The 25,082-nt window shown below is 37.8% G+C and overlaps 1 protein-coding gene across 1 annotated transcript in view; it reads right to left on the reverse strand.

Moving 5' to 3' along the window:
- EYA4 (EYA transcriptional coactivator and phosphatase 4) overlaps window positions 1–25,082 on the reverse strand; it is a 137,974-nt gene that overhangs the window by 21,083 nt on the left and 91,809 nt on the right. The window contains exons 4-12 of the mRNA XM_066546996.1: window positions 22,851–22,975; window positions 16,603–16,695; window positions 11,359–11,425; window positions 9,295–9,437; window positions 9,010–9,153; window positions 8,034–8,113; window positions 7,489–7,651; window positions 1,839–1,975; window positions 494–577 (exon numbers count right to left, since the gene is read on the reverse strand). Of these exons, the coding sequence (XP_066403093.1) occupies window positions 494–577; window positions 1,839–1,975; window positions 7,489–7,651; window positions 8,034–8,113; window positions 9,010–9,153; window positions 9,295–9,437; window positions 11,359–11,425; window positions 16,603–16,695; window positions 22,851–22,975 (1,036 nt within the window). The remainder of the gene's footprint in view (window positions 1–493; window positions 578–1,838; window positions 1,976–7,488; window positions 7,652–8,033; window positions 8,114–9,009; window positions 9,154–9,294; window positions 9,438–11,358; window positions 11,426–16,602; window positions 16,696–22,850; window positions 22,976–25,082) is intronic.

Genomic DNA, 25,082 nt, shown 5'->3' on the forward strand with positions numbered 1-25,082 from the left:
TCACCCCAGAAGCAGCCAAGGGAACCAAAAATTCAGTGAAAAAGGTGGGGAGTCAAAGAACAACATCTGCAGCTGGCATTGAAATAAGTCAGACTCTTACATCCTATTCAGAAATTTCCTGGTAAATTCACCCACCAGCCCAGTTTATTCTTTCTTCCTCTACTGTTCCAGATATTGTCAGTTTTTTCCATTTATGCACTTCATCTATTATCTCCCAGCAATGTCTCTTCCAGCATATGTCAGGAACCTCATCCTTGTTCCTCTATAAATTCTCCTCTTATTTGCAGCACTGCTTCAGCCCTGCCTCATGTATTGCACTTAGGGGCTGTGTCTCATTCCTCTCCTAGACTTCTTCACATTAACCCTCTGAAAATGGGGTTTACTGTACACTTTACCTCTAACTTCACCCATAAAGAACATAGAGGTGAAAAACATGTACATAGTCAGGCCAGATAGCTGCAGTGAATTGCCACAAAATTCACAGCTCACATACCTTGCCATACTTCTGTGCATAGGATCCTGTAAGCAACGAATGAAAAACTATGATTGTTTCATCCAAATCCCAAACAAATACACGCTGAAAGCAGAATAGAGGAAAACATTATTGAACAAATAACACCACAGTCCCACCACCATACCACCCAGGGAGACTAAAAGTCAACTGACTCTAAAAGTTTAACCATGTACTTATTAATTGAGCAGGTTGTCTCTGAAAATCAGCAATAACAGTGTATCATGCATTGTAAAAAGTCAAAAGGCAGTAACTTTTTAACTCTTCAACTATGTCTTATTTGTTCTCTAAAAAGCTTTTCACAAAAGCTCTGTAATACAGATTTCAGAAATTTGACTGGGGGTCAAACATAATTGTTAAGGATAAACAGAACTTTCAGATATTTCTCTGCAAGTCTTACTGATTCAAGATTCTTTTTATTTTTACTGTGTAACTAAAATCTTTGGTGAAAGTGCTATTTGCCACTGCCATATAGAATTCAAATAATACTGTAGTATATAACAGATTATTTTAACTCAGTTTCATTAATTCAATTTCACTCCTTTTGATTCTCACTGGTAAAAATAACAAATAAAAAAACCCAACCAACCAAAAGAAACCCTGAAATATAAGAAGTTAGAGTTTTCAGCCAGCAAAGTCCCAGCAACAATTTTGTCTTGTGCTGTATCCGGGGCTGGTCAGTGAAGGCAGGGCAGTGGGGCAGGCCAGGGCTGCTGGCTCCCAGAGCTGCTCTGGTGGCAGCAGGGGACACATGGCCCTGGCAGGCAGCACAGCCTGGTGTCCCTGTGCCACAGCTGGAGTGTCACACACACACACACACACACACACACACACACAGAGGCACTCTGCTTCCTCCTGCTGCTCCTGCCACTGCAAGGCACAGCCATAACTTCACTGAGGTAAGCTGCCTCACTGAAATCTGCTGATATAACTTACAAACACAAGCACAAACTGGTGCCTAAGTATTTAAAAGGCTATGGCCAGGTGATGCTGGATATTCCATTGCATCCATAAATACGTGTAATTAAGCAGAGGGATACATTTGAGATTTCCTGTTTCAAAAACTAAAAGAAAATGTGACACTTTTGAGTACAGGCTTGTGGTTCTATTGCACAAGAAACTGACAGACATGTAATGCAGAACAGTAAAGTCTCACTGTGCATGCAGATTAAAGCAGCTACTACTCTCTGTTACATTCAGTTAGCAAGACTGAGTCCATAATGTCCTCTAAAATGCTTTAAGCTATTTTCACAGCTGTAGTATTCAGAATTTACACTTCATCAGAAGAAACCTCCACGTTAACATTCATCGATTACCACAGACATACCTCCAAGTCACTGTCTGGAGGGGGTGATGGATTATTCTTCCGCCCTCTACCCCGAGACTTTGACCCAGAACTCCTACATGTTCTCTCATCAAGATCTTTGATTGGCGTGGAGGGGCTCTGCACTGTATCAAACTCTCCTGTAGAGGCAACCAAAATTAGTGCTGGATTTTTAAATAATCAACTATTTTTCCTCAAAGTTCAACGTGTCTGTATGCCAATGACAAGAGACATGTAAAAACATTGTATAAAAAGAATGATAATGTGGTTTCTCTTATATAGATGGGATCAGCTGATGCCACACACACACATTTGGCTTTACCAACAAAACACTGTAAACCTTAGCAGAATAAGATAAAAATTAAATGACACATATACATGTGCATATACACAAATAGATATGAGCCCAGGCAAAATATCAATATATCCAAGACAGGGGTATTTTAGAAGTCATACTAATGGTTTCTCAAAACATGAAGTGCTTTTTAATTAAAACAGTTAATTTCCCATGTTTTCAGTTCAGCTAGACTTATTTCCAAGTCCTGCTTTACTTTTACCAGAACACACTTTGGCACTAATCCACGATCCAGAACAGCCAGGCAGCCTCCAGTTTCATGTCTTTCTCCCATGTCACCTGCTCTTTAAAGTAAAGTAAAGTAAAGTTCACTTTTTTCCTTCACCATACCTCAGCCCATAAATTGTCAGAGGAAAGTCATAATATTAAATGCAATATTCCAGTTAGTACCTGAAAGAGCATGAAGTTGCAGTTGCTGTGTTCTGATTGTCTTTCTCTAAGCATGAGGCATTGTGGGCTGTCACAGAGATGTGCTGGGAGGGCCTTTGGCCTGGTATGGCATAGCTCATCTTAACCACACTCAAGTCCATCCCTGACTTACCCATTTAATGAAGCTTAGCATCTTCAGCTTTCAAAACTTCTAGAAATAAATGCAGTTTGGCTAGGTTTCTGAGTGCTAAATGACAAAAAACACCTCCTTCTTAATTTATCCTATTAATAATGATTTGATTTTTCTCCAGAAGAGGAGGAAAGGGTATAGCTTTGATCTGACATCTAGTACAGATTTTGATTCAAGACCGTCCTTGAGCTGCCTGTAATTGAGCATTCCTGGGCCACAGGTAATATTTGTTAAGAATGCTCATGATGGCAAATATGCAGTATAAATTAATACTTGATACAAACATTTCCCAAAAATCATCTATGATGCATCTGTTTTTGAGTTGGAATCTAATTTTTTTTTTCATTTTTACTAAAGAGCATCACTGAGTGTCCAGCAGATGAAGGAGACTGATTTTTCTTCTCTCTTCTGAACTTCCAAGACCACATCTGGAAAAATGTGCAATTTTGGGTCCCCAAGTAGAAGAGAGATATTGTCAAACTGGAGTTAGTCCAGGTGAGGGTCACCATGACAGTGAAGGGGGCTGAGCATTAGTAAAAGAGGTTAAATGACTTTTCATAGAGATATGCAGAGAAAGGACAAGACACACAGGCAGAAATCCCTAAAGAATGGGGAGAGTAGACAGTTCTTGTTGACTACTCATTTCTATTCCCGGCATGGTGTTGATGTCAGCAAGGTCACAGGAGGCAGTGAAGCAATCAATAGGGATCACATTATCTTGGCTCTTCCCCATAAGAACAGCAAAATGTACTTGGGTAATTACAAATGTATAAGAAGCATCCAAATCAGAATCCCTGTGCAGCAAAAACCTACAATGGCTCCAAAATAAGTTCTGAGTGTGCAAGAGCTCTGTGCAAAAATAGTTTCCTAGATTTTTCTGATCGAGTGGAAAAAATGTACAAAACCAAACCCCCAGAAAGAAAAAGCAAAAACTAAGCAAGTGAAGATGAATGTTTACATTCTTACCACAAAAGTCTTCTTATTTATAACACTTCAACACATTACAACAAAATCAAGACTCATTTCCACAGTAATGTATTAAAACATCTGTTCTCAATGACTGTGTTTATTCTAATCTACCAAAAATAAAATATAAAAAAAAAATCTCCTCTTCTAAATCTTCTCTGAAATTACCCAACAACTGAAGTAAATAAATCCAATTTTCATTTAGCATTAGCCCTTACCAGTTGCTCTAGGCTTCTGCTTGGGACAATGCTGTACAGGATTGCATAATTATCTATTAATCAGTACCGTAACTAATCACTATTCCTTGTAAAATCTAGATATCTAAAGCCAACTTTATTTCATTACACTAATCTCTAAATCAGAATGAGCAGCTGTCTCTTACTTGAATGCAAGGTATGCATCTATTTTAGAACTGCAGAAGTCAGTGGTGCTTGTTTTTTTAAACAACTGTAGGCTTAATTGCTTGATTTGCTTTTTACCTACAGCAGTCTAAAGGAGAAACTGCACTTTTCTTATCCTCTATTTGCTTTAGAAATGAGGTCAATGCTGACAAAATGAAAACTTATTAAAAATTCAGCCCTGTAACATAAAAGAATGTGAGAAATTCTAGTACCAAAGAGTATTGAAAACATTAACATCATGAACAGCTCCTACTGCAGCTTATAATAGACAGAAATTTTCATTACAATGCTTGAAATTTTTTAGCTTTCTCAATATTCAACACATGCCTAATAAATATACCTTATAACCTCTTCCCACTGGGACTGTGAGCAGTGCCAGTGATCCAAGAGAACAGGAGGAAAATGTTAAAACCAGAATATTGAATGACCTCTTCATCACAGATGTTCTTACACATCCAATACACTTGTCCAATATGAAGCTTTTCATGCTGTGGAGACCTTGCAGCAGCTCCCATTAGAGGACAGGGAATTACAGCACCAAGTTACAAAGGGAATTACACATTACAAATGGAGGTGGTCTTTCATATCTAGGACATTGTTTCCCCCCTCTAGTTCAATGATGTGAACATCCTCTCCTCCTTGTTAAAACATGGTTCTATGACTTAAGAAGGAAAAAAAGAGTTTGTGCAGTCTGAATAAAAACCAAATGCTGTCTCCCGGAGAAGATGCAAAGGGTAACTTCGTTGTGGGTACCAAATTAAGCTTTGCTGCATCCCAGTAATGGAATGGGAGCTAATATCCTGTGGTGATTTGCCTCCCCTAACCCTGGATATATGATAGCAAAGTGCCTTCACAGGAAGCTTTTATCCAGGCCTATATTCTCTGCTAGAGCTTTATTTGCCCCAGATTAAATGTACTCATGTATTCATCAAATATACTCAAGTGTACTTATCTCCTGAGACCTCATCTCCCAGTCCATCTGAGCTATCCCTATTTGAGATGAAGTGCCCTAGGAGACACCCATTTATCTCACAAACACTCTGTCATAATGAGTGCATTTTGAAAAATCTTAATGTAAGGCAGACTGAACGCAAGCTCGGAAGATAAGTCCCTGGTTTAAGGAGCTGAGCATTACACAAATGTGGAATGGATGAATTTCTGAGCCCCCTTCATACTTTCCTTATGGATTGACTTTTGTTACATACCTTTACCAGACAGAGCAGCCAGAAGACAGCTCCAATATTAGAGGCCGGCTTTTTTTTGCTGACTTGTAGCGTGTTATTGCTTGTCATGAATAGCAGAAAGAGTAAAGTCTATTTCAATTTTCATCTCATTTTCTTTACACAGTCAATAAATAAAATTGTAGCTGTAGCTGTAGTATTAACTTTTGATCTGATGGGGGTTTATTATGCAAATGAGAAATCCTGCACATGCAAATAGTACTAGAGCCTTGATTGGATATTTGCATTAAAAGCTAGTAGAGATGCCAGAAGAATTAAGTGCCTTGCTGTGTTTAGTCTCAGGTTTTTGTTGGAGTAAGTCTTAAGGACTTGTTTGACAGCAAGTGGACACAGGAGTGCTAAAGAACTGCAGTATGATCTATGATATCTGAAATTATCTCCCAGACACTGCCCCTCACCAATGGAAATTTATTTTTACTGTGACACAGAAGGGCACAGGCATGTCATGCATTCACAAAGTGGGTGTTTCACTCTCAGCAGAGGGCCACATGATCACTGCAACCCTTCACAGAAGTAAGGAACAGATGGGGGTGGATTTGTTAAACTCAGATGCACAACCTACTTTACAAGAGAACAACTTCATATGCTTAAACAATTCACAACTAAGAAAAACCTTTACTGTTTCACAGATGTGAAGCCTTCAATACTTTTTCAACATGTTCAAACCACTTAAGATTCCTTTTTTTTTGCCAATTCTATTTAATACTAATGGTACTTGTAAAAATACACAATACATTTACACAGCGTTTCTAGGAAACAGACACCTAGGGGAGAAACAACATGGGAAACTGTCTGATTTTCTCAAATAAGGATATGAAGGACTAACAAAGCAGCAAGTGAAAGTACACAGGACATAAACAGTTATCAAAACATGTAACTTGTGAGTACACTCCATACTCTTTTAAAAATTCTTTACCTATGATTTGTGTCTGTTATAGATATCCTCCACCTGTTGAAATTTCACTTGATTTCACATTACCTTTAGCTTCTTCCTAGATTTGCATTCTGAGACTACTGAATAACATTGCACTTTTCATCAAAAATCAAGGGAATATGTATCTCCCTATCACTCTTCCATACCATATCCATATCCATATCCATATCCATATCCATACCCCACCCCAAACGTACACCCACAAACACATGCACTGTTACATCTTAAAAATCAGCCTGAGGAAAATACCTGGGTAGGAAAAATTTCAACCAATTTAGTTAAAATTCCAGTGTTTTTAGCAAATTCAAGCAGTTTATATTATGTGTGAGTCCTTGCTTATACTTTTCTAAACAGTGTTACCTTTCCTTTGTACAAATTCATTACAATAATACATTAGTCTTTCTACTGTATTTTTCAATAAGTTGCTGCAGTTGTTAGGAAGATCTATGCAATAAGGTGATTTTGTGATTAAGCAAAAATTTCTCCCCTATTCAGAGCCTAATCAAAAGCCAGTTTGTTAGACTTTTTAGAAATGGCAGACACTGCCCACACTGGTGGGCAGTGAAACTGGTGCCCTTGAAAGAGACTGCTCTAAGAGCGCTGAAGAAAAATTAAAAACTGCCACTACCCTCCAGGGATGTCCTAGGAATGCAAGTAGCAGCCTACTGTGCTGTGGTGGCTGTGCACAAGAGGGCAGGGCTGGGCAGGCAAAGGGAGCCTCCTCATGTCTCCTGATAATGCTCTTCTTGCAAATTCAGCTATTCCAATACAATTTTTCTTTGTGGTGCTAATAACTAATTTCTCTGTTCTTGGTTACTTAAATTAGTGAATTAGCAAGCATGGCTTGTACACATTTGAATAAAGCCCATGTGCTCTTGAATGAAAAATGGTATCTTGCTTTAAATTCTTCCCAGCAATAATTCAGAATGTATAGGTGGAAACAGCATTGTTCCACTGCCAGTGATACAGACAACCATCTCAGTCTGCAAAAAGATTTCTTTAATTAGCAAACAAACTGGACAGGTTTCCTAACTAAACAGTAAAAAAGCTTACTTTGGGTGGTTTACATGACAAAGTTTTCTGAAAGGCACAAACATAAAATATCAATACCCATGCCAGCTGAGTATGGAAATCTTTCCTTTATACAAACAGTGAATAAAATACAAAAATTGTTTTCACCTGAATGTAGATCTGTACCTGGTTGACTAGTCAAGCCAGGGAGAGAGTCCTGTAATTGGTAGGTTGATGATGATGAAGTGCCATCAGCCGTGTTGTTTGAGGTCATATATGCACCATATGTTGATGCTGAATAATACTGTGCATACTGATTTTGGCCAAAAGCTGTGTATGAAGAATAATCCTGAAACAGCAGATGCAGCAGAGCACTCAGTTAAGGACAGTATTGAGTGAATTTTTTCCCATCAAATATTTCTAACTGCACTTTCATATGACTTTTGCTAGTACCTTGAAGGCTTCATTTAGTTTTGTTTTTTTTTTTTTTTAATTTAAGAATTTAAATTTAAAGATATTTACTAGAAGACTACAGGGAAGCTGCTGAAATATTTAAATGCTAAAATATGTAACTAGGCTTCCAGTAAGATTTTGATAATTTTCCACAGAAAATAGCATTAAACCACAGTGAGTCTCATTCAACATAACAGATCTAAATTAAAATAACATGCTATCCCTTGAGTTATATAAATGTTTTTGTAACTGGCAAATAAAAACGGTAATATTCATACCTGTTGTGAACTACTGAAGTTTGTAGAATTTGAAACAGAATTGTTTGAATAAATAGTGGATGATGGTGTGAAACTAGAACCTAAAATTAAGAAATACAATTATCTGTGAGAACTTGTTAGTGAATCAAAATAAAATTATAATTAGAATATTCCATGCTAAGATGTAGAGGAATCAGAACAAAAAAAAACCACTTTTATTTTCCACTAGAAGTATAAAGCACTGTAATAAAACTTTGAAAGAAATTAAATACTTCCACATATACAGGCATACATTCCTCTCCACACTATGCAAGGAAGGTATCAGCAGTAAGTCATCTCACCAATTTAGCAACATTTTTCAGTTTATTGCATTCTCACCTCTTCTCAAACACTGTTTTTCTCTTTTGCCTTCATTTCTAATACTTTAGTGTTATGTTTGCGAAACAAAAACCTTTTCAAAAGACTATATCCGGGTGTTTTTAATCAATCTGTAATGAGGCATGTCCTTGTTTTCAACATAAATCAGATGATTCATATTGCAGTTTGTAATATGCAGAAGATTACCCACTGCATAAGAAGCTTAAAAATTATTCAAATAAAACAGGTTATCAATGACCAGAGGGTAATCAATGAATTATTAACTGAATAGTAAATGAAAGAGTAAATATCAATTAAGAAGAAATTCTAAAAAATTATGTTAATCCAAGGAGAAACAAGTATCAAATTATGTCAGGAACAATATGTATCAAATTATACTTGGGAACATAAAAACAAGGAAAAGAGGCTTTTATATATTAGTAAATATAACAAGGGTTCCAGTCCTGCCACTAAAAAAATTAGTGCATTTCACTCCACTAAAAAATCCAAAAGAAGGCTCAAGCAGGGACTGCATTCCATGCCCAGATCTTGAAGTGACAGATGATCAAAATGACTACACATATGCCTATTAGCTCTGGGAAGGACTATGTAGCTTTAAATTTTAGAGGTGGCTACTCACCTGGCATCTGGTAGGAGTAGGGTGTTTGGCCTGGCTGTGGGGTGGAAAACCCTGGGCTGTAACTGAGGCACCCGCTCTGCAGAGGAGATTGGGCCTGCGAGAGCCCACTTTCCGTCTTGATGCCTGGCAACATTACACCCAAATCTGTATAAGAAATTAATTTTCAACTGATTCTTTAAAATATTTTGTTACGGTTGGGAAAACAAAAAAGAGAAAGCAAAAATGGCATTGCAGTCGGCATTGCTTTTATTTGTAGGCAAGGTGAAGTAAGAAGTGGTCCAATACCGTAGGTGGGTAAGCTGTAGGGCTGTCCTGTCTGTGAGTAGGCTGTGTAGACCGCGGGCTGCTGCATTCCCGAATACTGCGCTTGTCCGGCATAGGCAGACATTGTTTGAGCTGCTGGTGTAGAAAGAATGTGCGGATAGGGCCTAAATATCAGGAAAAATAGCATTACTGTGGCAACAAATACTTTGTATGTTGATTCAAGCAATAAAGTAAAGAGAAAGGTTTAAAGATGTCCAAAGGCAGTTCATTATTCTGCCAACTGCTCCTCTTCTGGGATTTATTCCATCCCCCACTGGAATAAGCTGAAAGACACTCCGTCCCACATTCCCCAAGGCACAGTGAATATTTTATGCTGTCCCGTCATTACAATTTAATTCTTAAGCTACCATGTCCACTTTTAGGTGGGCTGTGTCACTGCTGCATGTCTTTATGTGGATTTAACATCTTTCAGCTGAGATCAGAATGCTTCAATTAGAAAAGCCTCCCCAGGTTTTTAATCCAGTGGAGGGAAACTTGGACTGGAAGAATAGAGGAAACACAGAGGTGAATGTTGAAGCTAGTACATTATGTCATCTGTGTAGGTTCTGCTTCAAGAGACATGTAGCCTCTAGCTTCAATGGGAGATGGATTCTACCCATGGAGAGCAGCATAAAAAATACTGACACCAGTACTTTGGTAACCAGATGGGCTTTAAATGTTCGGAAAATATGGGCTAGGAAAATAGAATGGAAATAAAAATGGTCTTTTATTTGTGAACACTGAGGTTTTATAGAGAGATTGAATAAAATCAAGTTTAAATTTTTTGCCCTCCAGAGTTGCAAAAATATACAGAGAAACATTTTTCTTGGATTGTTTTGTAAGTCAAGTAAGACTTTATGGACCAAGAGTTGAATAAACACACTCTGCAGAATTACTCTAACTGAAACCTGGCCATTAAAAGCCATGACTAAATTTCAGATTCCAATTTTTAAATTTTTTTTTCTTTCTAATTAATTCAGTACAGTTGGCAGCATTTAACTATCAGAAAAGGATTACTCATTAATTTAGATGCCAAAAAATTGTAACAGTAGATTGAAAATTCTATTAAACCTTGTAATGTATTTGGCCAAAAGTACCTAATATAGTTTGCCAAAACCTGTTCAAATTGGATGATGGCTCTTACTTCAGGCACCTAGTTTCTGTATTAATAAATTTGGGCTACCATCATAAGATTGCAAATTTATTAAAAAAAAAAACAAACTTGAAAGAGCTTAATTGGCTATTGAATCTTTAGATTCAATGTTTTCTCTGTACCAAAGTCACACTGATAGCTGTATCAAATAAATGGAAACAAACAGGTGGCATACTGGAATCAAGAACCCTTGTGCACAGGACAAGCAAACTAATATACTGCCAACTGCAGCAGTTTCATACATCTTTGGTGTTTCTTCCTAAAGTTCCCACCCCTGGATTTGTGTGATTGCCCAAGAGTCAGTTGCCCCCACCAAAAAAAAAAAAGCATGAAGAAATTTTTTATTTCTAACAACATACGTTGGCTTAAAAAGAATAAGATTAAAAGCTAATCCAATTTATTTGATTTTTAAATCTTATGATATCGGAGAGGGACAAGGAAAGGGTGGTTCATGATTGTGGAATGTTTGGAAGCGTTTGGCAATGCTGGCCTTGGAAGGGTCAGGGACAGGGTTACCCCCCAGTATGCAACTTGTGCATGCAATTGTGATTTCTATATATAAACTGACTTCTCCAAAATATATCTGAATATATTCCCTGCACATGCTGTTAAAATGCTGATGTCTGAGAATTCAGCAGTCTGATTATTTTACTTCTGTTTGTGTGCTGATATTCAAGGGTGTTTCTTGTGCAGTAATACTGCACAAAGCAGGATCTTACTCTGTAGGCACACGAGGAAAAAAAAGTTGGAGAGGGAGCCAGTACCGGAGCCAGTACCATGGCTTAAGAATTTTCCTTTTCTCTGTTTCTCCTGCTGAACACTTGTTTGCAACAAACCACAAAACTGCCCACAGCCAAGGTCTATGAAAGACTAGAAGAGGTGCAGACACTAACTTGGAGGGATATATCTGTGGAGAGTACTGGTGCGCTGATCTGGGACTGTAGCCACTACTTGTTATTACTGCAAAACAGAAAACAAGAGTACAGCAGTTAGAAACACCATGAGACCCACACAGCCACACAGTGTGAACTAAAGCAGAAACATTAACAGAGAAGCCTATTGAAATGGACAGCTTTTCAAGGAAGCAGATGTCACCAGAACCACAATATCTTAAAAAAAAATTAAAAACTTCCAAATCTTTTGCTGTTGTGCAGAACTCTTTAGTTAGCATGGGTGTGTCACGCTTTCTCAACTTGACTAACACATTTCTGAGTATATTGCAGAGGCATGTATTTCATACATCACCACACACTGTAGATCTTTCAAATTTGCAAGTTGTATTAAAAGGGGTAGTTAAAATGAATCTTGAGATCTAACATATTTCATGGGATTGAAGTAACATACACATACCTTTATAGTCTCACATTAACAAGAAGTTCAATTTAGGAAAACCATGTTTCATATGGTTGTGACTAATTTTAGTTAGCTTAGGTGATGGAAGATACTGGATTGAGCACTAGAAAGCAACTACCATTCTTTAAAAAGAGGACAACTAGAATATAACCCCTAACAACAGCATTTTTATTCTAAAGTATGCATAAACAGTCCTGTTCAGTAGCCATCCAAATGGTGTGTATCTATACTATTCACAGCTGCATTCTCCAAGAAAGCTAACAGAACAATAGTCATAACCCATTAAAATTTCATCCAGAAGCAGCGCTCACACTGGATTAATTCCAAGTGTTTGGAAGTTTCCCTTTCCTTTAGCCATCTGTCTTGACTAAGACAAATGTATTCCAAATATATGTACTCTAAAGTGTTGAACCAATCCCTTCAGAGCAAATCCATACTGGGCAAACATACAGAGTGTCTTTATTAGGCCATCTGCTGTTCATTCACTTTTCAAAAGATTAAAGTAGTACACAATGAAGCACTGGAATTTCTTTAGTCTAATCAATCATAGTTGTACTTCAAAGTGTACCTTCTTCCTGAGTTATTCATAATGGTAGTAGAAATGAACATTCTGAATTTTATAAGTGACAAATAGGTTTAGGTTCCTAACTATTTCATGAAACATGATACATTTCTACATCCAGCCCTAATTAATGTCTCTCAGATCTACTGCTTTGAACACACAGAGAACTTCATATTTTTAAAGATAGTTCAAATGCATTTAGAATGTGTAGAACTTAAAAGGAAAATACAGTAGAAGAAAAACAATTAACTTATTTTTAAAATGTGCAGTTAAGTATGGCTTGAAAGTAAAGAATTGGATAATGACTTTTAAAACATGTGCCATTAGATTTCATAAAAGAGTTGCTGTTTGAAAAGATATTGAGGGTTTGCCTGTAATGGAAATCTGATAAATTTCATTTTGTGTGGATATTGTTTTTGAGGGTTTTTTTGAGAATGCCTTTCTGTGGTTTAGAGCAATCTGCTACATGTGCAGGCAGCTATTCCCAGAGTCAGACAAACCTATAGCTGTTTCTATCAATGTAACTGGTTCATAGAACTCCAAAGAATGCTCTTGGTTATTTCAGGGTTGATGAGTAATTAATCTTCCCTGTTGTAGCTCTGTGACCTTTCTAAAGACAAGCAATAGCAGCAGAGTGACCTTGGTGATTCTCAGGGCAAGGAACTTTTGTGATCCATTATCGGCTTATTGGATCATTTTAGCCATATTGCTTCACTTTTTGTCCCATCATTTGCTGGATGAGAGCTCAATCAATTAATCACTTTGCTTAAAGCACATTTACCATGCCACTCCACCTTATGTAAACTGCAAAAAAAAATTAATTACTATTAATTTAAATCACTTGAGCTATCAAAACCTAATGATTTTCAGCAAAAACTGTCCTGCCTGCCTTTTCATTCTTTCTGCATATACCTTATTTTTAAAATTCAGACAAGAAAATAAAATACTTTTGGAATGTGTCTGGTTTTAAATTTCCTTGTTTGTATCCCCAGTTTTCCCTGATGATCCAGTTGTAAGGAAGAGAAAGAGGCAAGACTAAAAAATCCATTCTTTTCACTGTTTATCTGTAGCTTGTCCCTGCAATTTGTCCACTACAAACTGAGATGTTTGAGAAACATTTCAGGGTGTAAGGCCTATCAGAAGAGAACACTGTGACCGAGTGGAGCCTGCAGACCACACCTGTATTCTGACAGATGAAACTGCTAATTCTAAGGGTTATCAAACTTTAACAACTTTGGCTGCTGGATACCCTCCTGACATCCCTTCTCTGAGGACTGCTGGCAGTGGAGGAGCTGGTGGAGGCAGGGTCTTACGGGTTTTGTGGTCCTTTATATAGGCATTATATGAACGGGGCTAAATGCTCTTTTGTGGTGCTTATGTTAAAAAACAAAACAAAACAAAATTGTTTCTTCTCTGAAAAACTCAAATATTCTTAGGACCTCAGTACTTGAAATTACCAGAGGAATGCCCTTCAGGGCAGGTATAAGACCCTTGATCTCTCCAGTTCCCATTAATGTTGTTTCACAGAGGGGGCAAGCTGACAGCCAGCTCTTACCAGTTACTCTCTTAGTTCAAATGGCCAAGGTGGTTGTGGAGGATTTAAGTGATCATTAGCTGTTTTAATAGCATGTGTTGCGTTCAGTATATTAATATGGGCTGGAGTTTTGTATATTTTCATTACGTATCTGGAAAATTCTGTGCAAAAAGGTTAGGTTAAAAGGACCTCATTTAAGTAACATCACTATTTCTATGCACAAAGGAACCAAATGTAGGTCAAACAGCAGTGACATTCCCTAAGTTCACCTTCATAGCCTTCAGAAATTGTTTTCTATACCTATACACTGTATTCTATACCCTGTGTGTAATAAATACTAAGTAAAAACAATGAGACCATCAAATACCTCTCTCTCCACTCCACTAAAATGATAAAACAGTTCTCAATCAATCCACAGTTGTAAGCAATATATACACAGTATTAAAGTACAGCAGCTGCAACAAATTCTCAGTGCATGGAACTCTCAGTTAAGGGCTGTGCACCTCTCCCAGTCCTGTGAATACCCACCACAGTGGGAGTGTGCTGCAGAATCACAGAGCTGCAAACTGAGGACACTAATTACCAACTGCTGCTCTTTGAAGAAGGAGGAGGAGGAAGGGGGGTGCACAATGGGACTGCTCACCTGGCTAACCCATGCCCAGAGGCACAGGATCTCCCAGGGGCAGCTCTCCAGCACAGCGGAACAGGGCCCTGAGCATGAGCTGCAACACATGGGCTGCACCTCTGAACAGGGCCTTGCCAATCCCAGGAGAGCTGCCACTCTAAATTCAAGAGATCTATGTGCTTTATCTTTTCAATCAACAGTTCACAGAAGCAGTTTTCTGTGGAGTCTAATCTGTCTCTCCTGTCCTGTACCTGACACAATCTGTTTGACCATCACTTACAGTGGTCATTAGGGACAAAGATGACTGCTTTACACCCCACATGGCTTGTTGAGCCTTCTGCTCAGTTCCAGGACAGGATTTTGGAGTACAAGTAAAAGGCAAGCACAGAAGTAACACATTCAATCTTTATGAAAGGCCGAGTGCATTATCAGGGCAGCTCTGCGTCTCGCTCTGGTGATGAAGACTGCACATCACCCAGACAGGCAGACTATTGATTTCCCACTGAGAATGACTGTACTCATTTACTGCTTGAGTTTGTGCACTAAACTGAGAATCAGGTTCGTATTTCTTTTGAGTATGCAGGTGCTTAACAGGCAAAAAAGGATTATGCAAAGCTCAAATTCCTGCCTTTTTTTTAATTTTTTTTGAGGCACCAACTTTCCAAACATCCAAAGTGTAGAGATCTCAAGACTTCTTTTGAAGTCAGTGGAAGCTGATGGCTGAGTGGCACCTGGGGAAATCAAGCTGTTACTTAGTTATCTAAACCTGAGCTGAAGGCTGCAATTCTTGGCACTCCAATATTGCCTTAGCCATAGAATAAAACTCAGCTGCCTTAAATACATGGCAGAAGCCGATAAAACATCACCAACAATGAAAAAATCCTACACGGAATTGGATATTTTATGATCTGTAATAATTACTAATAAATTTTTAGCATTGAGTGAAAACGGAGCAAAAAAGAAAAGCTAAATATTTGCCTAAACTGTTTAATTTTTATGGAACTTTTTAGCCTTTAGGCTGAGGTTCCCCTCAGTATAATTATAATGAGGACAATGAAAATCAAAATGAGTACATTTTTCTAATCAGAAATCATAAATACTTTAAAAGTCACAAAATACCTTTTCTTCAGACATTAGATTAGTTATAAATACTTTTCTGAATAATTAACTTTTGGGTTTAACTGATGGCTAAAAGACAATTCCAAAACCTGATTAAAAATATTAATTACACAGAAACATTGTGATCTCCAAAATATTTTAAATAAGGCTTGACTACCTAAGTCTACCAAAGTAACTGTAGCATCAGTGTGGAGTGGTGATTCATGGCTTTGGTGTTTTGTTTCAGTCAGGCCATTACTGAACTCTTATTTCCAGATGCAAAACTTTTTCTTCCTCCTCTCCTTTTTAATATTATTATTAGCAGGATGCAACTTAATGATTAGAAGGCTGATTATCTGTACTTTTCCACAGTTCATCACATTTTAATAATTTCTACTTAAATCATTGTTTGAATTTTTTGAGAAGTAATTGAATCCTATTATTATTTAAAGTAAAACCATTTTCTTGGAAAGAAAGTAGCTCATCTTAGTGGAAAGAGACTAACATGGCAATCTGGTCAGTGTTTAAAGTAATACACTGCTAATAGGAGTAAAAGGATTAACACTGAGGTATAAACCTTAAGATTTGAAACTGCTCAAATTAGCATGGCTGTTACAAATACAATCCCATTTTTTTCCCCTAATATCATACAAGACTAACGCTGAGAAAAAAGATCTACAGTACCATAATAACAGTATTATTTTGAGGCTTTTGCAAATAGCAGTGGTCTAAGGCATCATTACTAGGCATTCTTTAAGATCACACCTCACATAAATTGCTGAGTTGCATTCACAAAAATGAAAAATCTATTATTATTTGTACTATTATTATTATTAGGTATAAAATACTATAATATTTTATAGTAGCTTTGTAAAGATTGCTTCCATGCAAATGTTCATTAGTGATGGTTATTAAATGCTGCATTAATATGCATCTAACAAAACATCATTTTATTATGGCTTTACCTGACCCAGTAAAAGTGTCAAGCGATGCATCTCCAGTTGTTGTTGCTGTTTCACTGTTGTTCATGGGTTCTGTTTTGACTGCAAGAAGAGACACTACATAGAAGAATAAGTAGACATGAGATTTTACTTCTAGATTTGTACTGGAGTCCTCATGCCAGTCTCACTATTGGTAGTCCACCTCAAACAAGCCCACGTGCAACCAAAGCTTCAACCTTTGCTCTAGCACCACACTGAGACAATTGACAGGAATCTGACAGGAATGCCCATTTATCTACACAGCTCTGTACCTGTGCATTCATCCAGCTGTTGGTTTTATCAACTGGAATATCTTTGGGGGAGATTTCACCATAAATTTGATTGATTCTAACAATATCCTAAGAGTAGTATAGAGGAAGGAAACATTAGCTGTCAAGGGATGTAGCACATAACAAAAATAGTTTTGCCTGACAAGTAAAACAATTATAATTTGGTTTCATGATAATACAAAAGGAAATTACTTTCACAGTGCCAGCATGTTACCTTTCCCCTTCCCCTTTTGCAGTCTGTGGGGGTCTTTTTGAGTTAGGCCACCAACAAGCAATTTTTCATAACTGAAGAGAAAAGTTTGAAAGAAAAAAAAGCCAAAGAACTAGAGTAGGACACAAATGACAGCCATGACAAGTCAGCTTCTTAATCAGAGGTTACCAAACAGTTTAGTCTAATCTGAACTCAATTTTATTTCTTAGGGATCATCATGCAGTCTTACCATCCAAGCTGTAACCGAAAGCACAAAAAGCACCACAGAAGCAATACAGATTTCTGTAATTAAGTATGTTACCTGGACAGAACATTTGGCATGGATTTTTGTAATGGAATTTGGGAACCATCTATCCAGTTGATGTGGTAAGAAACAGCAGTAAAGAATGTGCTGCAGCTCCTATTAGCCTGTCTGACTGGCAAATGTGGAAGCCTCAACATATTAACAGAATTTCTTCATGAAGGGCTGGGCATGGACACTCATCACATGCTTCTAGATATCACAGGCTGGTGCCCAGGGCCACAGAGTGAAGAGGCAATGAAGACCTGCACAAGTAACCACCACAGTGGCCTGCCAGGTATCCAAATTCCAAGGGCACAGCCTGGGATTTGTGAAGAAGCCTTTGCTGTGACAGCCAGCCTGGCAGAGCCCCCCAGCAGGTCTAATACAGGCCAAGGAGAGGCGTTCTCTGCCAGCTCGTTACCTGATGCCTCTGAGAGGTCTCAGCTAAGCTGACCAAAGCTCTCATCTGTCAACATCACTGCAGCCACGTTTGACTGCACTGGCAACAGCAAGGGAAAGGGGGGAATTTCATGTCCTGAGCTGGCAATGTATTTAAAAATTGTGGCACAGACTCAAGTCACCTAAATCAAGCGTATAAAAAGTGCCCACTGATCTCCCTTTATGTTTAGCTGAGACAGAGAGGTGCTTCCAGAGGTTGATTCCAAGTATGACCTGAGCTGCCCTCAAGCCCACCATCCCTCATACAGTCTGCAGAGGAAAAGGCAGTGCATGAGACAAATAAAGGGTTTAGTTTCCTCATGGGAAAAATGTTCAGGACAACACCTACAGACCCATTTTATTCTGCCCTGTGTCTGTGAGCACCATGAGCTGTTCTTTAGAAATTGCACAGCTACCAGTAAAGCTGCCTGTGACAAGCCCTGTGTGAGCTACCTCTCCAACAAAATCACATCTCATTTGCACTCACACTGCCCAGTGGATCTTACTTCAGGTAGTCACATGGGATGCTGTTGATGCCTACAACTGTACAAGTGACCTGGGCTGAAGTCAGAGGGACACCTGTTTGGATCAAGCAGGAGAAATTGGGATGCATTTGTCTCTGTGACTGCTAGAGTGCCCTGCAGCATTACCGGTGCCAAACAAACCAAGAAGCACCTTCTGGTTTCAGTCATACAGTTGTATCTTTCCATCTGCTGTCTCAAATTAAAAGCTTTTTGAATGTGTGTCTTTTGAATGTAAACTTATTTTCATTATTGTTTCTCTTTCATAAAACTACCATAAATAGTAGTTAAAACTACTAAATAGTCTCCCTGCAAGCAGTGGGATATTAATTCAATATGGAATCATTAGGGAAGAATTTTAGCCACATTTTTGCAAGTTGTTATGCACTCCTAATTTTGCTAGCTATTATCTTTTCAATTAAAAAAAAAATAAGCTGTGACAAAAACAACCCAAAATGAAAAAAAGTAATTCTTAAGACCAATAGAGTAATGAGTCATTCCCATTTCTATAATTATTTGAGAAGGATGTGATTTTATTTTCATCATATCAATAAAACACATATCAAGAAAAAGTTCAAGGGCCATTTGTCACAAAATGATGGTTTCCATTAAACCTCTCAATCACGTGGAACGTGTATGGTTGCCTGAAGTATCAAAAGTATGTAAATTAATTTATTTGCTGATTACTACATACGGATGCCTCTATGCACTTCTGCAAAGTCTGGACATCTACCTACAAGAAAAAAAAGTACTTTTTAGTACCTTTATCTCTTTCTGCCTAAGAAGGTATTTCACTATTATACATAGTCAGCCACAAATGTTCAGTACTGCATCCAAGAAGTCAGTATGTGTTTAACTGTTATATTTAACAAAAACGTCAGTCATTAATTGAAATGTTTACTTTAGAATTGTGTCTCTAGTTCTGGTTAATACCAGCTGCACTGCACTGCCATCAGCATGAATAGACACAATCTTTTTTCTTTCCCTGTCAAGAAAATAATCTAAAATAAAAGAAACTCTCTCCTGTACTTAACTTGAGGAAAAACATTATATTGGCACTGAGTTTTGTTGGAAAATACCTATAGAAATTGTTTTTATATGTGCTTGACTTTAAACAGTTCTACTTTTTTGCATTCAGATTTCATGACAGTAAGGAATTCATCAAGGTCCTTTCTCAGTGTAGCTGGAAATTTTTACTACTACCTATTTTTCTTTATGCTGTATGTCATTAAATATAGAAGAGAAAAAGCATAAAGCTAACAAAGGAAAAAGAAAATATTCTAACATCAGTTTAAGAGAACTATTTTTTTTTTGTTTAATGTATTAAAAGAGTGAAAATAAAATAAAAAGCAACCTCTAACTGGAAATACATTTGAGTGCTGCTAGCAGTGAAGACTGCCCATGTTCTGCTTTCAGATGGGATAGAGCAAGCAGCTCCGTGCTGCCTAGTTGCCAACTGGGCTTAGACCATGACAACACAGTGACAGAGCAGAGCTACAAACATCATCAGGTGCTGGGGCACGTGGTGTACAAGGAGACCCAAGAAGCTGGGCTTGTTCTGTCCTAGGAAGAGGAGGCTGAGGGGAGAGCTAATTGCTGCCTGCAGCTATCTAATGGGAAGGTGCAAAGATGATAAAGAACAAAGGCACACTCACCTCAAAAGGTGCCCTGGGAAACAACAGGTGGGAACAGACACAAGCTGCACTAAGGGAAAAATCCAATTAGATGTAGGAGGAAAATTCAATGCTGCCTTGAGCGACATGATCTAACAGTGATGTTGGCTCTGCTCTGAGCAGTTCTTGGCCCAAATGGCCCCCAGGGATCTCATCCAAACTTCATTATTTTAAGGCTAACTCAGAATACAGCTCCCAACAAGCAACAGCTTCTACAATAGACCTTGATGAAAGGACTTAGCAGATCAAAATGACTGCTATTCTGCGACCACTTTTTTATTTTCTCTAAAGCATTCCTCTATGTTAAGGACTGAAAACTAATGCAGAGTTTTAGGGGCAAGCAGTGCTAATACTATGCATGAAGGAGGACAAGCAAGTGCAACAGAAGTTACAGCAAACAAATCTGATTTTAAAAGCTCGTGTAGAACAATAAACCACGCAGCTTATCATAGGAATGACTTTCCTCTTTCTTTTAGCAGGCCTTAAGAGTTTTCCTGGGAATATACTCAACCAGAAGCACAATTCTAAATAGTCTACTGCCTATGGAAAATCTAACACATTGTATTTCCTCGCTACTAATAATTAGTACTTTGTTACCTTCCACATTTACCTGAACGTGCTGAACAGTTAAAAGAGGTGACAGTTTAAGTTATCTCAGTCTTCCTTAAACTTAAAATCTTGTAATTCAGCAGCAGCAGCAGTCACATGGAAAAACTTATTCTAGTGCAAATGATCTTTTGTGCTCAAGTCAACTTTTTTTTTTTTTTGGTAAATTTTCTTTGCATATATGTTTTACGATTGCCAAGCTGATTCTGAGGGATTTTTTAAAAGGACGAGTTTTTGAAGTCTTCCTAACTTTAGTACAAACTTGCACAACTTAAGCACCTTTGTAATGACTTGTAGAGAAACCTAGTGAGGCATGTTTACATCTATGATTAATCCCATATGTAATGTAACGATGTCACATACAGAGTTATTATTAATCCTTACAACTTCTGACAATTAATAATACATGTCAGGAAACTCATAAGTGAAAACAACAGCTTGGAAAATTTGGCCAAAATTTTGTAAAGTGGCAAGTTACATGTGGCAGCCCATTAGACATAAGCTTTGATTAATAATGAAAGCCTTAGTAGGAGTAAGAACAATACTGTCAACCTTGACTTGAGCTCAGGTAATCATGCAATGTTTTACTTAAAAACAAAAGAAAAGTAAATGGGCATTCTGTGAAAATTCCATCGGTCTGATTTCCACCAATGCTGACTACTGGCACTTCCCAGCAATGCTGAACACCACGAGACAATCCCAGTCACTCAGAGCATGTAGACAGCTAAGCTAATTATAAGCGGGTTAAATTCTCCTTGCTCATCAAATTACTTTCAGAGCATTGTAAGATAACTGCTTGTAGCAACTTCCTAACAGTTTTCTGGCTGTGGGAAAAGCCTTTGAGAAAGGGTAGGGAAAAAATGCTCGGGGTGAGGGGGAACCCCATGAGAAGTGAGTTCAAACTGCATAAGAGAAGACCAGAGCAAATGGAGAGAGATGTCACACAGCAGTCATGGGGACACACCACACACGCATGCACTGTACCAGGCTCTCTCATACTTGTTGCAGAGGAGGGAGTACTGCAACTCAGCAACCAGTCTGCAGTATTTAACACAGTCATGTTGTCTCCTGAGAACAACAATGGTACAACAGTTCATTCTTCCAATGTCTGTTCAGTGTAAATGAATAGTCTTCAAGGCAAAGCAGTGTTTTGGCACTTTAAGTCAAGCCTTTTAACAGAACTGTATTGGTTTTATCGGTATTATTTTAACTGGTTTATTTATGCACATTGTATAATATAGAGGCATCCAGTTACTAGTGTTCTTTAATAGCATGCTTGACGTTTTCTCTTCTTTTTATGCTGGAATAAGGATTCTGTTTAAAAATATGGTTCAGCCCTTCTTTGCAGAGCTCAGTTACCCTCCCAGGCACATCCACTTGTTATTAACATTGACAGACTTTTATTTAAATAGAGTAAGTGAATAAAATGCTGTACCTTGTGGCCAGAAAGAACAAACCAAAAAAAAATTTCTTAGTACCAACTGTTAAAATAGACAGTAATGTATAAATTGTAAAGAAGGAACTCTAGCTTGACTCATTTCCCTGGTGTCACATTCATGGACTGCACCTCAGAATGTGGCACCCTGCCCCCCACCGCTATGGTAGGATTGGTTATCTGAAAGCATAGGAATATCTGTATTGTAGTTGCATGGCACTACTACAGTATCACCTACAGCAGTAGGTGATACTGTAGTGACCAGTTACTGCTGAGGAAAACAAACAATCCCTTTATTACAAACTTTCATTACCTCCCAAGAAATGAAATTCATCAGCAAAAAAACCTTCTATATTTCCTAAGTCTAATTATGATGCACTTCTCTTGATAGTGATTTTAATTTAACATAAATGCAAGTAACTCAGGGTATAAGAGTAAATTATTACTCATCAAGGAAGTATGACACTGAAAATACAATTCATTTTGTAAGTTACCAACAGGTATAAGCAAATGTAATGCTGTGTTCAAATCAACCATTCAAAAATTTTCCTTATTTCATCTTTGCACCTTGTTTCAGTTCTGCCTCTTACTTTAGTTGGTGCAAATCAAAGAAGTGATGTTGGAATTAGAACTTTACACTTGTATGACTGTCAATTTTTCATCATTCTTGCTGAATTTATAAACAGGTATACGGTTATTCTTGAAATTATGGTAAAAATGCCTACGACTAAAAACTAGCCAAAACTTTCTCTGTGCCAGCTGTGTCTTATACTTACCTCCTGTTCCATTTGTTGTGACTGAAGTGCTACTGAGATTAGATTTATCCAATTTGGAACTACCTGGTGCATCACTACTTCCAACAAGGTTATGAGGACTGGCTAGATCCTGCATTTCCATAGACCTGTTAAAAAACAAGGTGGCAGTATTAATGCATTGTGATAGTGTCTAAAATAATCTGCTTTTTCTATAATAACTTTTTTTTTTTAATATGGAGGGTTTGCAATGCATCCAGATTAACAAATCAGTGCAGGTCCCTTTGACATCTTTGCTTTTTACCAAACCTAGGAAAGTAGTTAACAGCAACAGGGCCATTATCTTTTTTAGATATTTCTTTTAGATATTATGAAGTGACACGGGCTTATGAAACTTCCCCTGAAACACAGCACAGAGTTTGTGCATAAGAAAGCTGAAACAGAACTTCTAACTCTCATTGTCTGTATTCCAACCACCAGCAGTTACTGCATCCACACTGAATTACAGGAACAGCCCATACAAGGGAATGAACAGAACTTTTGTGTACATCTGGAAAATTCTTCACTCCTACAAATGTGTCTATTCTTCTTGGATCTCTTGATACTTGTTTTCTTCTGCATAATTTCTGGGAAGCTTGCAAAATTTCAGGTGGATTTAGGCTGCCATGAATTCCAGCCTCACAGATACACTGGGGGCCTGTAGATGTCTTTCATGCAGTGACAACAGATCTGCCTTTCTCAGACAAAGACAGAGCAGACAAGGAACATTTCTTGTTAGACTGGTAATTGCAATCCAATTTGCAGTCTGTGCTCACCCACTCCTTCTTCATTTATATATTAATTACACAGATTTTTTTCCCCCGCAGAAACAATTTTCCTATATATGCGCAAAGTTGCCAGCCCATGTGTAACAAGAGAATGATCTACCATATGTGTACTCCAAAGGCCAACAGAAAGATTGACTTACAGAGGATGTGAAAGGCCTATTACATGGTAGAAGGCTGAGATGGAGAGGAAAGAGATGAACAGTTGGAATGGTTCAGTAACAACAATAGCTCCCAGGTATTCATATTCTGACCAGGACAATCAATGGCAAATCATTAAGGGTAATACCCAACATCATAAGAATTTATTTCAAGTTTCACTTTGAAACTGCCTATCTTCTGTGCTCCACAGATCCTGCTCTGTGGAAAAACAAACAAAACCCCAGTACCTTTCCATCAAATATGGGTCTGCTGGCTGAAACTGGATTTTTTCCCCTCCAGAAAATGAAATTATCTGGCTTTTATACTCCTAATTCTGCTGATCTCCTGGATGATTTAATCCCTCACATTACATTAATTTAACCCAAGACAGAGATTCGGAGCTTTCGTGTCTTGAATATATTTGAGAAAATGTAGGAAATACTGTATCTCAACTGGGAAAATAAATGGAAGCTTTACCCAAAGCCACATGAAGCAAAGAATCCCATTTACTCAAGTAAATGCCTCAGTCAACAATAAGATGCTCTGGCTAAGCCATTGGTAGGATAGCCTGCCCAGAAGCACTCTGAATGAGCAGGAAAAAACTGATATTGCTGCTGGCCATGCATCAGCAGGTAGGGATTTTACAGCCATATTCAAGAAAATGAAAAGGCATAAGATGAGATTTGAACTGCATTGAACACAATTTCTTCATCTAATTGTATATACATTTCTACGCATCTGTCAGCAGTGCATTTTATTTGTTGTCTACTGGAAATGTGATCAGTGTTAGATGAAATAAAATGAACTCAGGTTGTTTACAAGTCTGCCAGGTTTTGTTTAGCAGTTTCTGTACAAGTAAAACAGCTAAAGGTTAAAAAAAGCCTATAGGTTTCCATCTTGTATGTATTTAAGGGAGCAGAAGAATGCTACACAAAATAAACAATGCGTGTTTCATCGCATACACAGCGTAATGTTCCCCACGTGTTCACTTGGCAGTTTTAAATATCATGATTTCCTCTTGAAGTATGATCAGCACACAGATACCTAATGGGCAGTTCCAGCTTGGAAAGTTCACACATGTGTTTTTCCCCTTATTTGCAAGAAGGTTACAACAATTTCTTTTCAGACAGGCATACATCATTGCCACAGATGCAAACACTTCAGCAGCATTTTAGAAGCAAAATCACTGGTTCACCTACCTAGTCTTTTTAAGAAGTATCTATTTTAAGGACTTTTCACAGTCAAATGAATCAGGTTTTCTTAATCAAATCAGATCTTTTTTTCATCAGAA

Source organism: Molothrus aeneus, chromosome 3, assembly GCF_037042795.1.
Source record: "Molothrus aeneus isolate 106 chromosome 3, BPBGC_Maene_1.0, whole genome shotgun sequence".
Lineage (NCBI taxonomy): Eukaryota > Metazoa > Chordata > Aves > Passeriformes > Icteridae > Molothrus > Molothrus aeneus.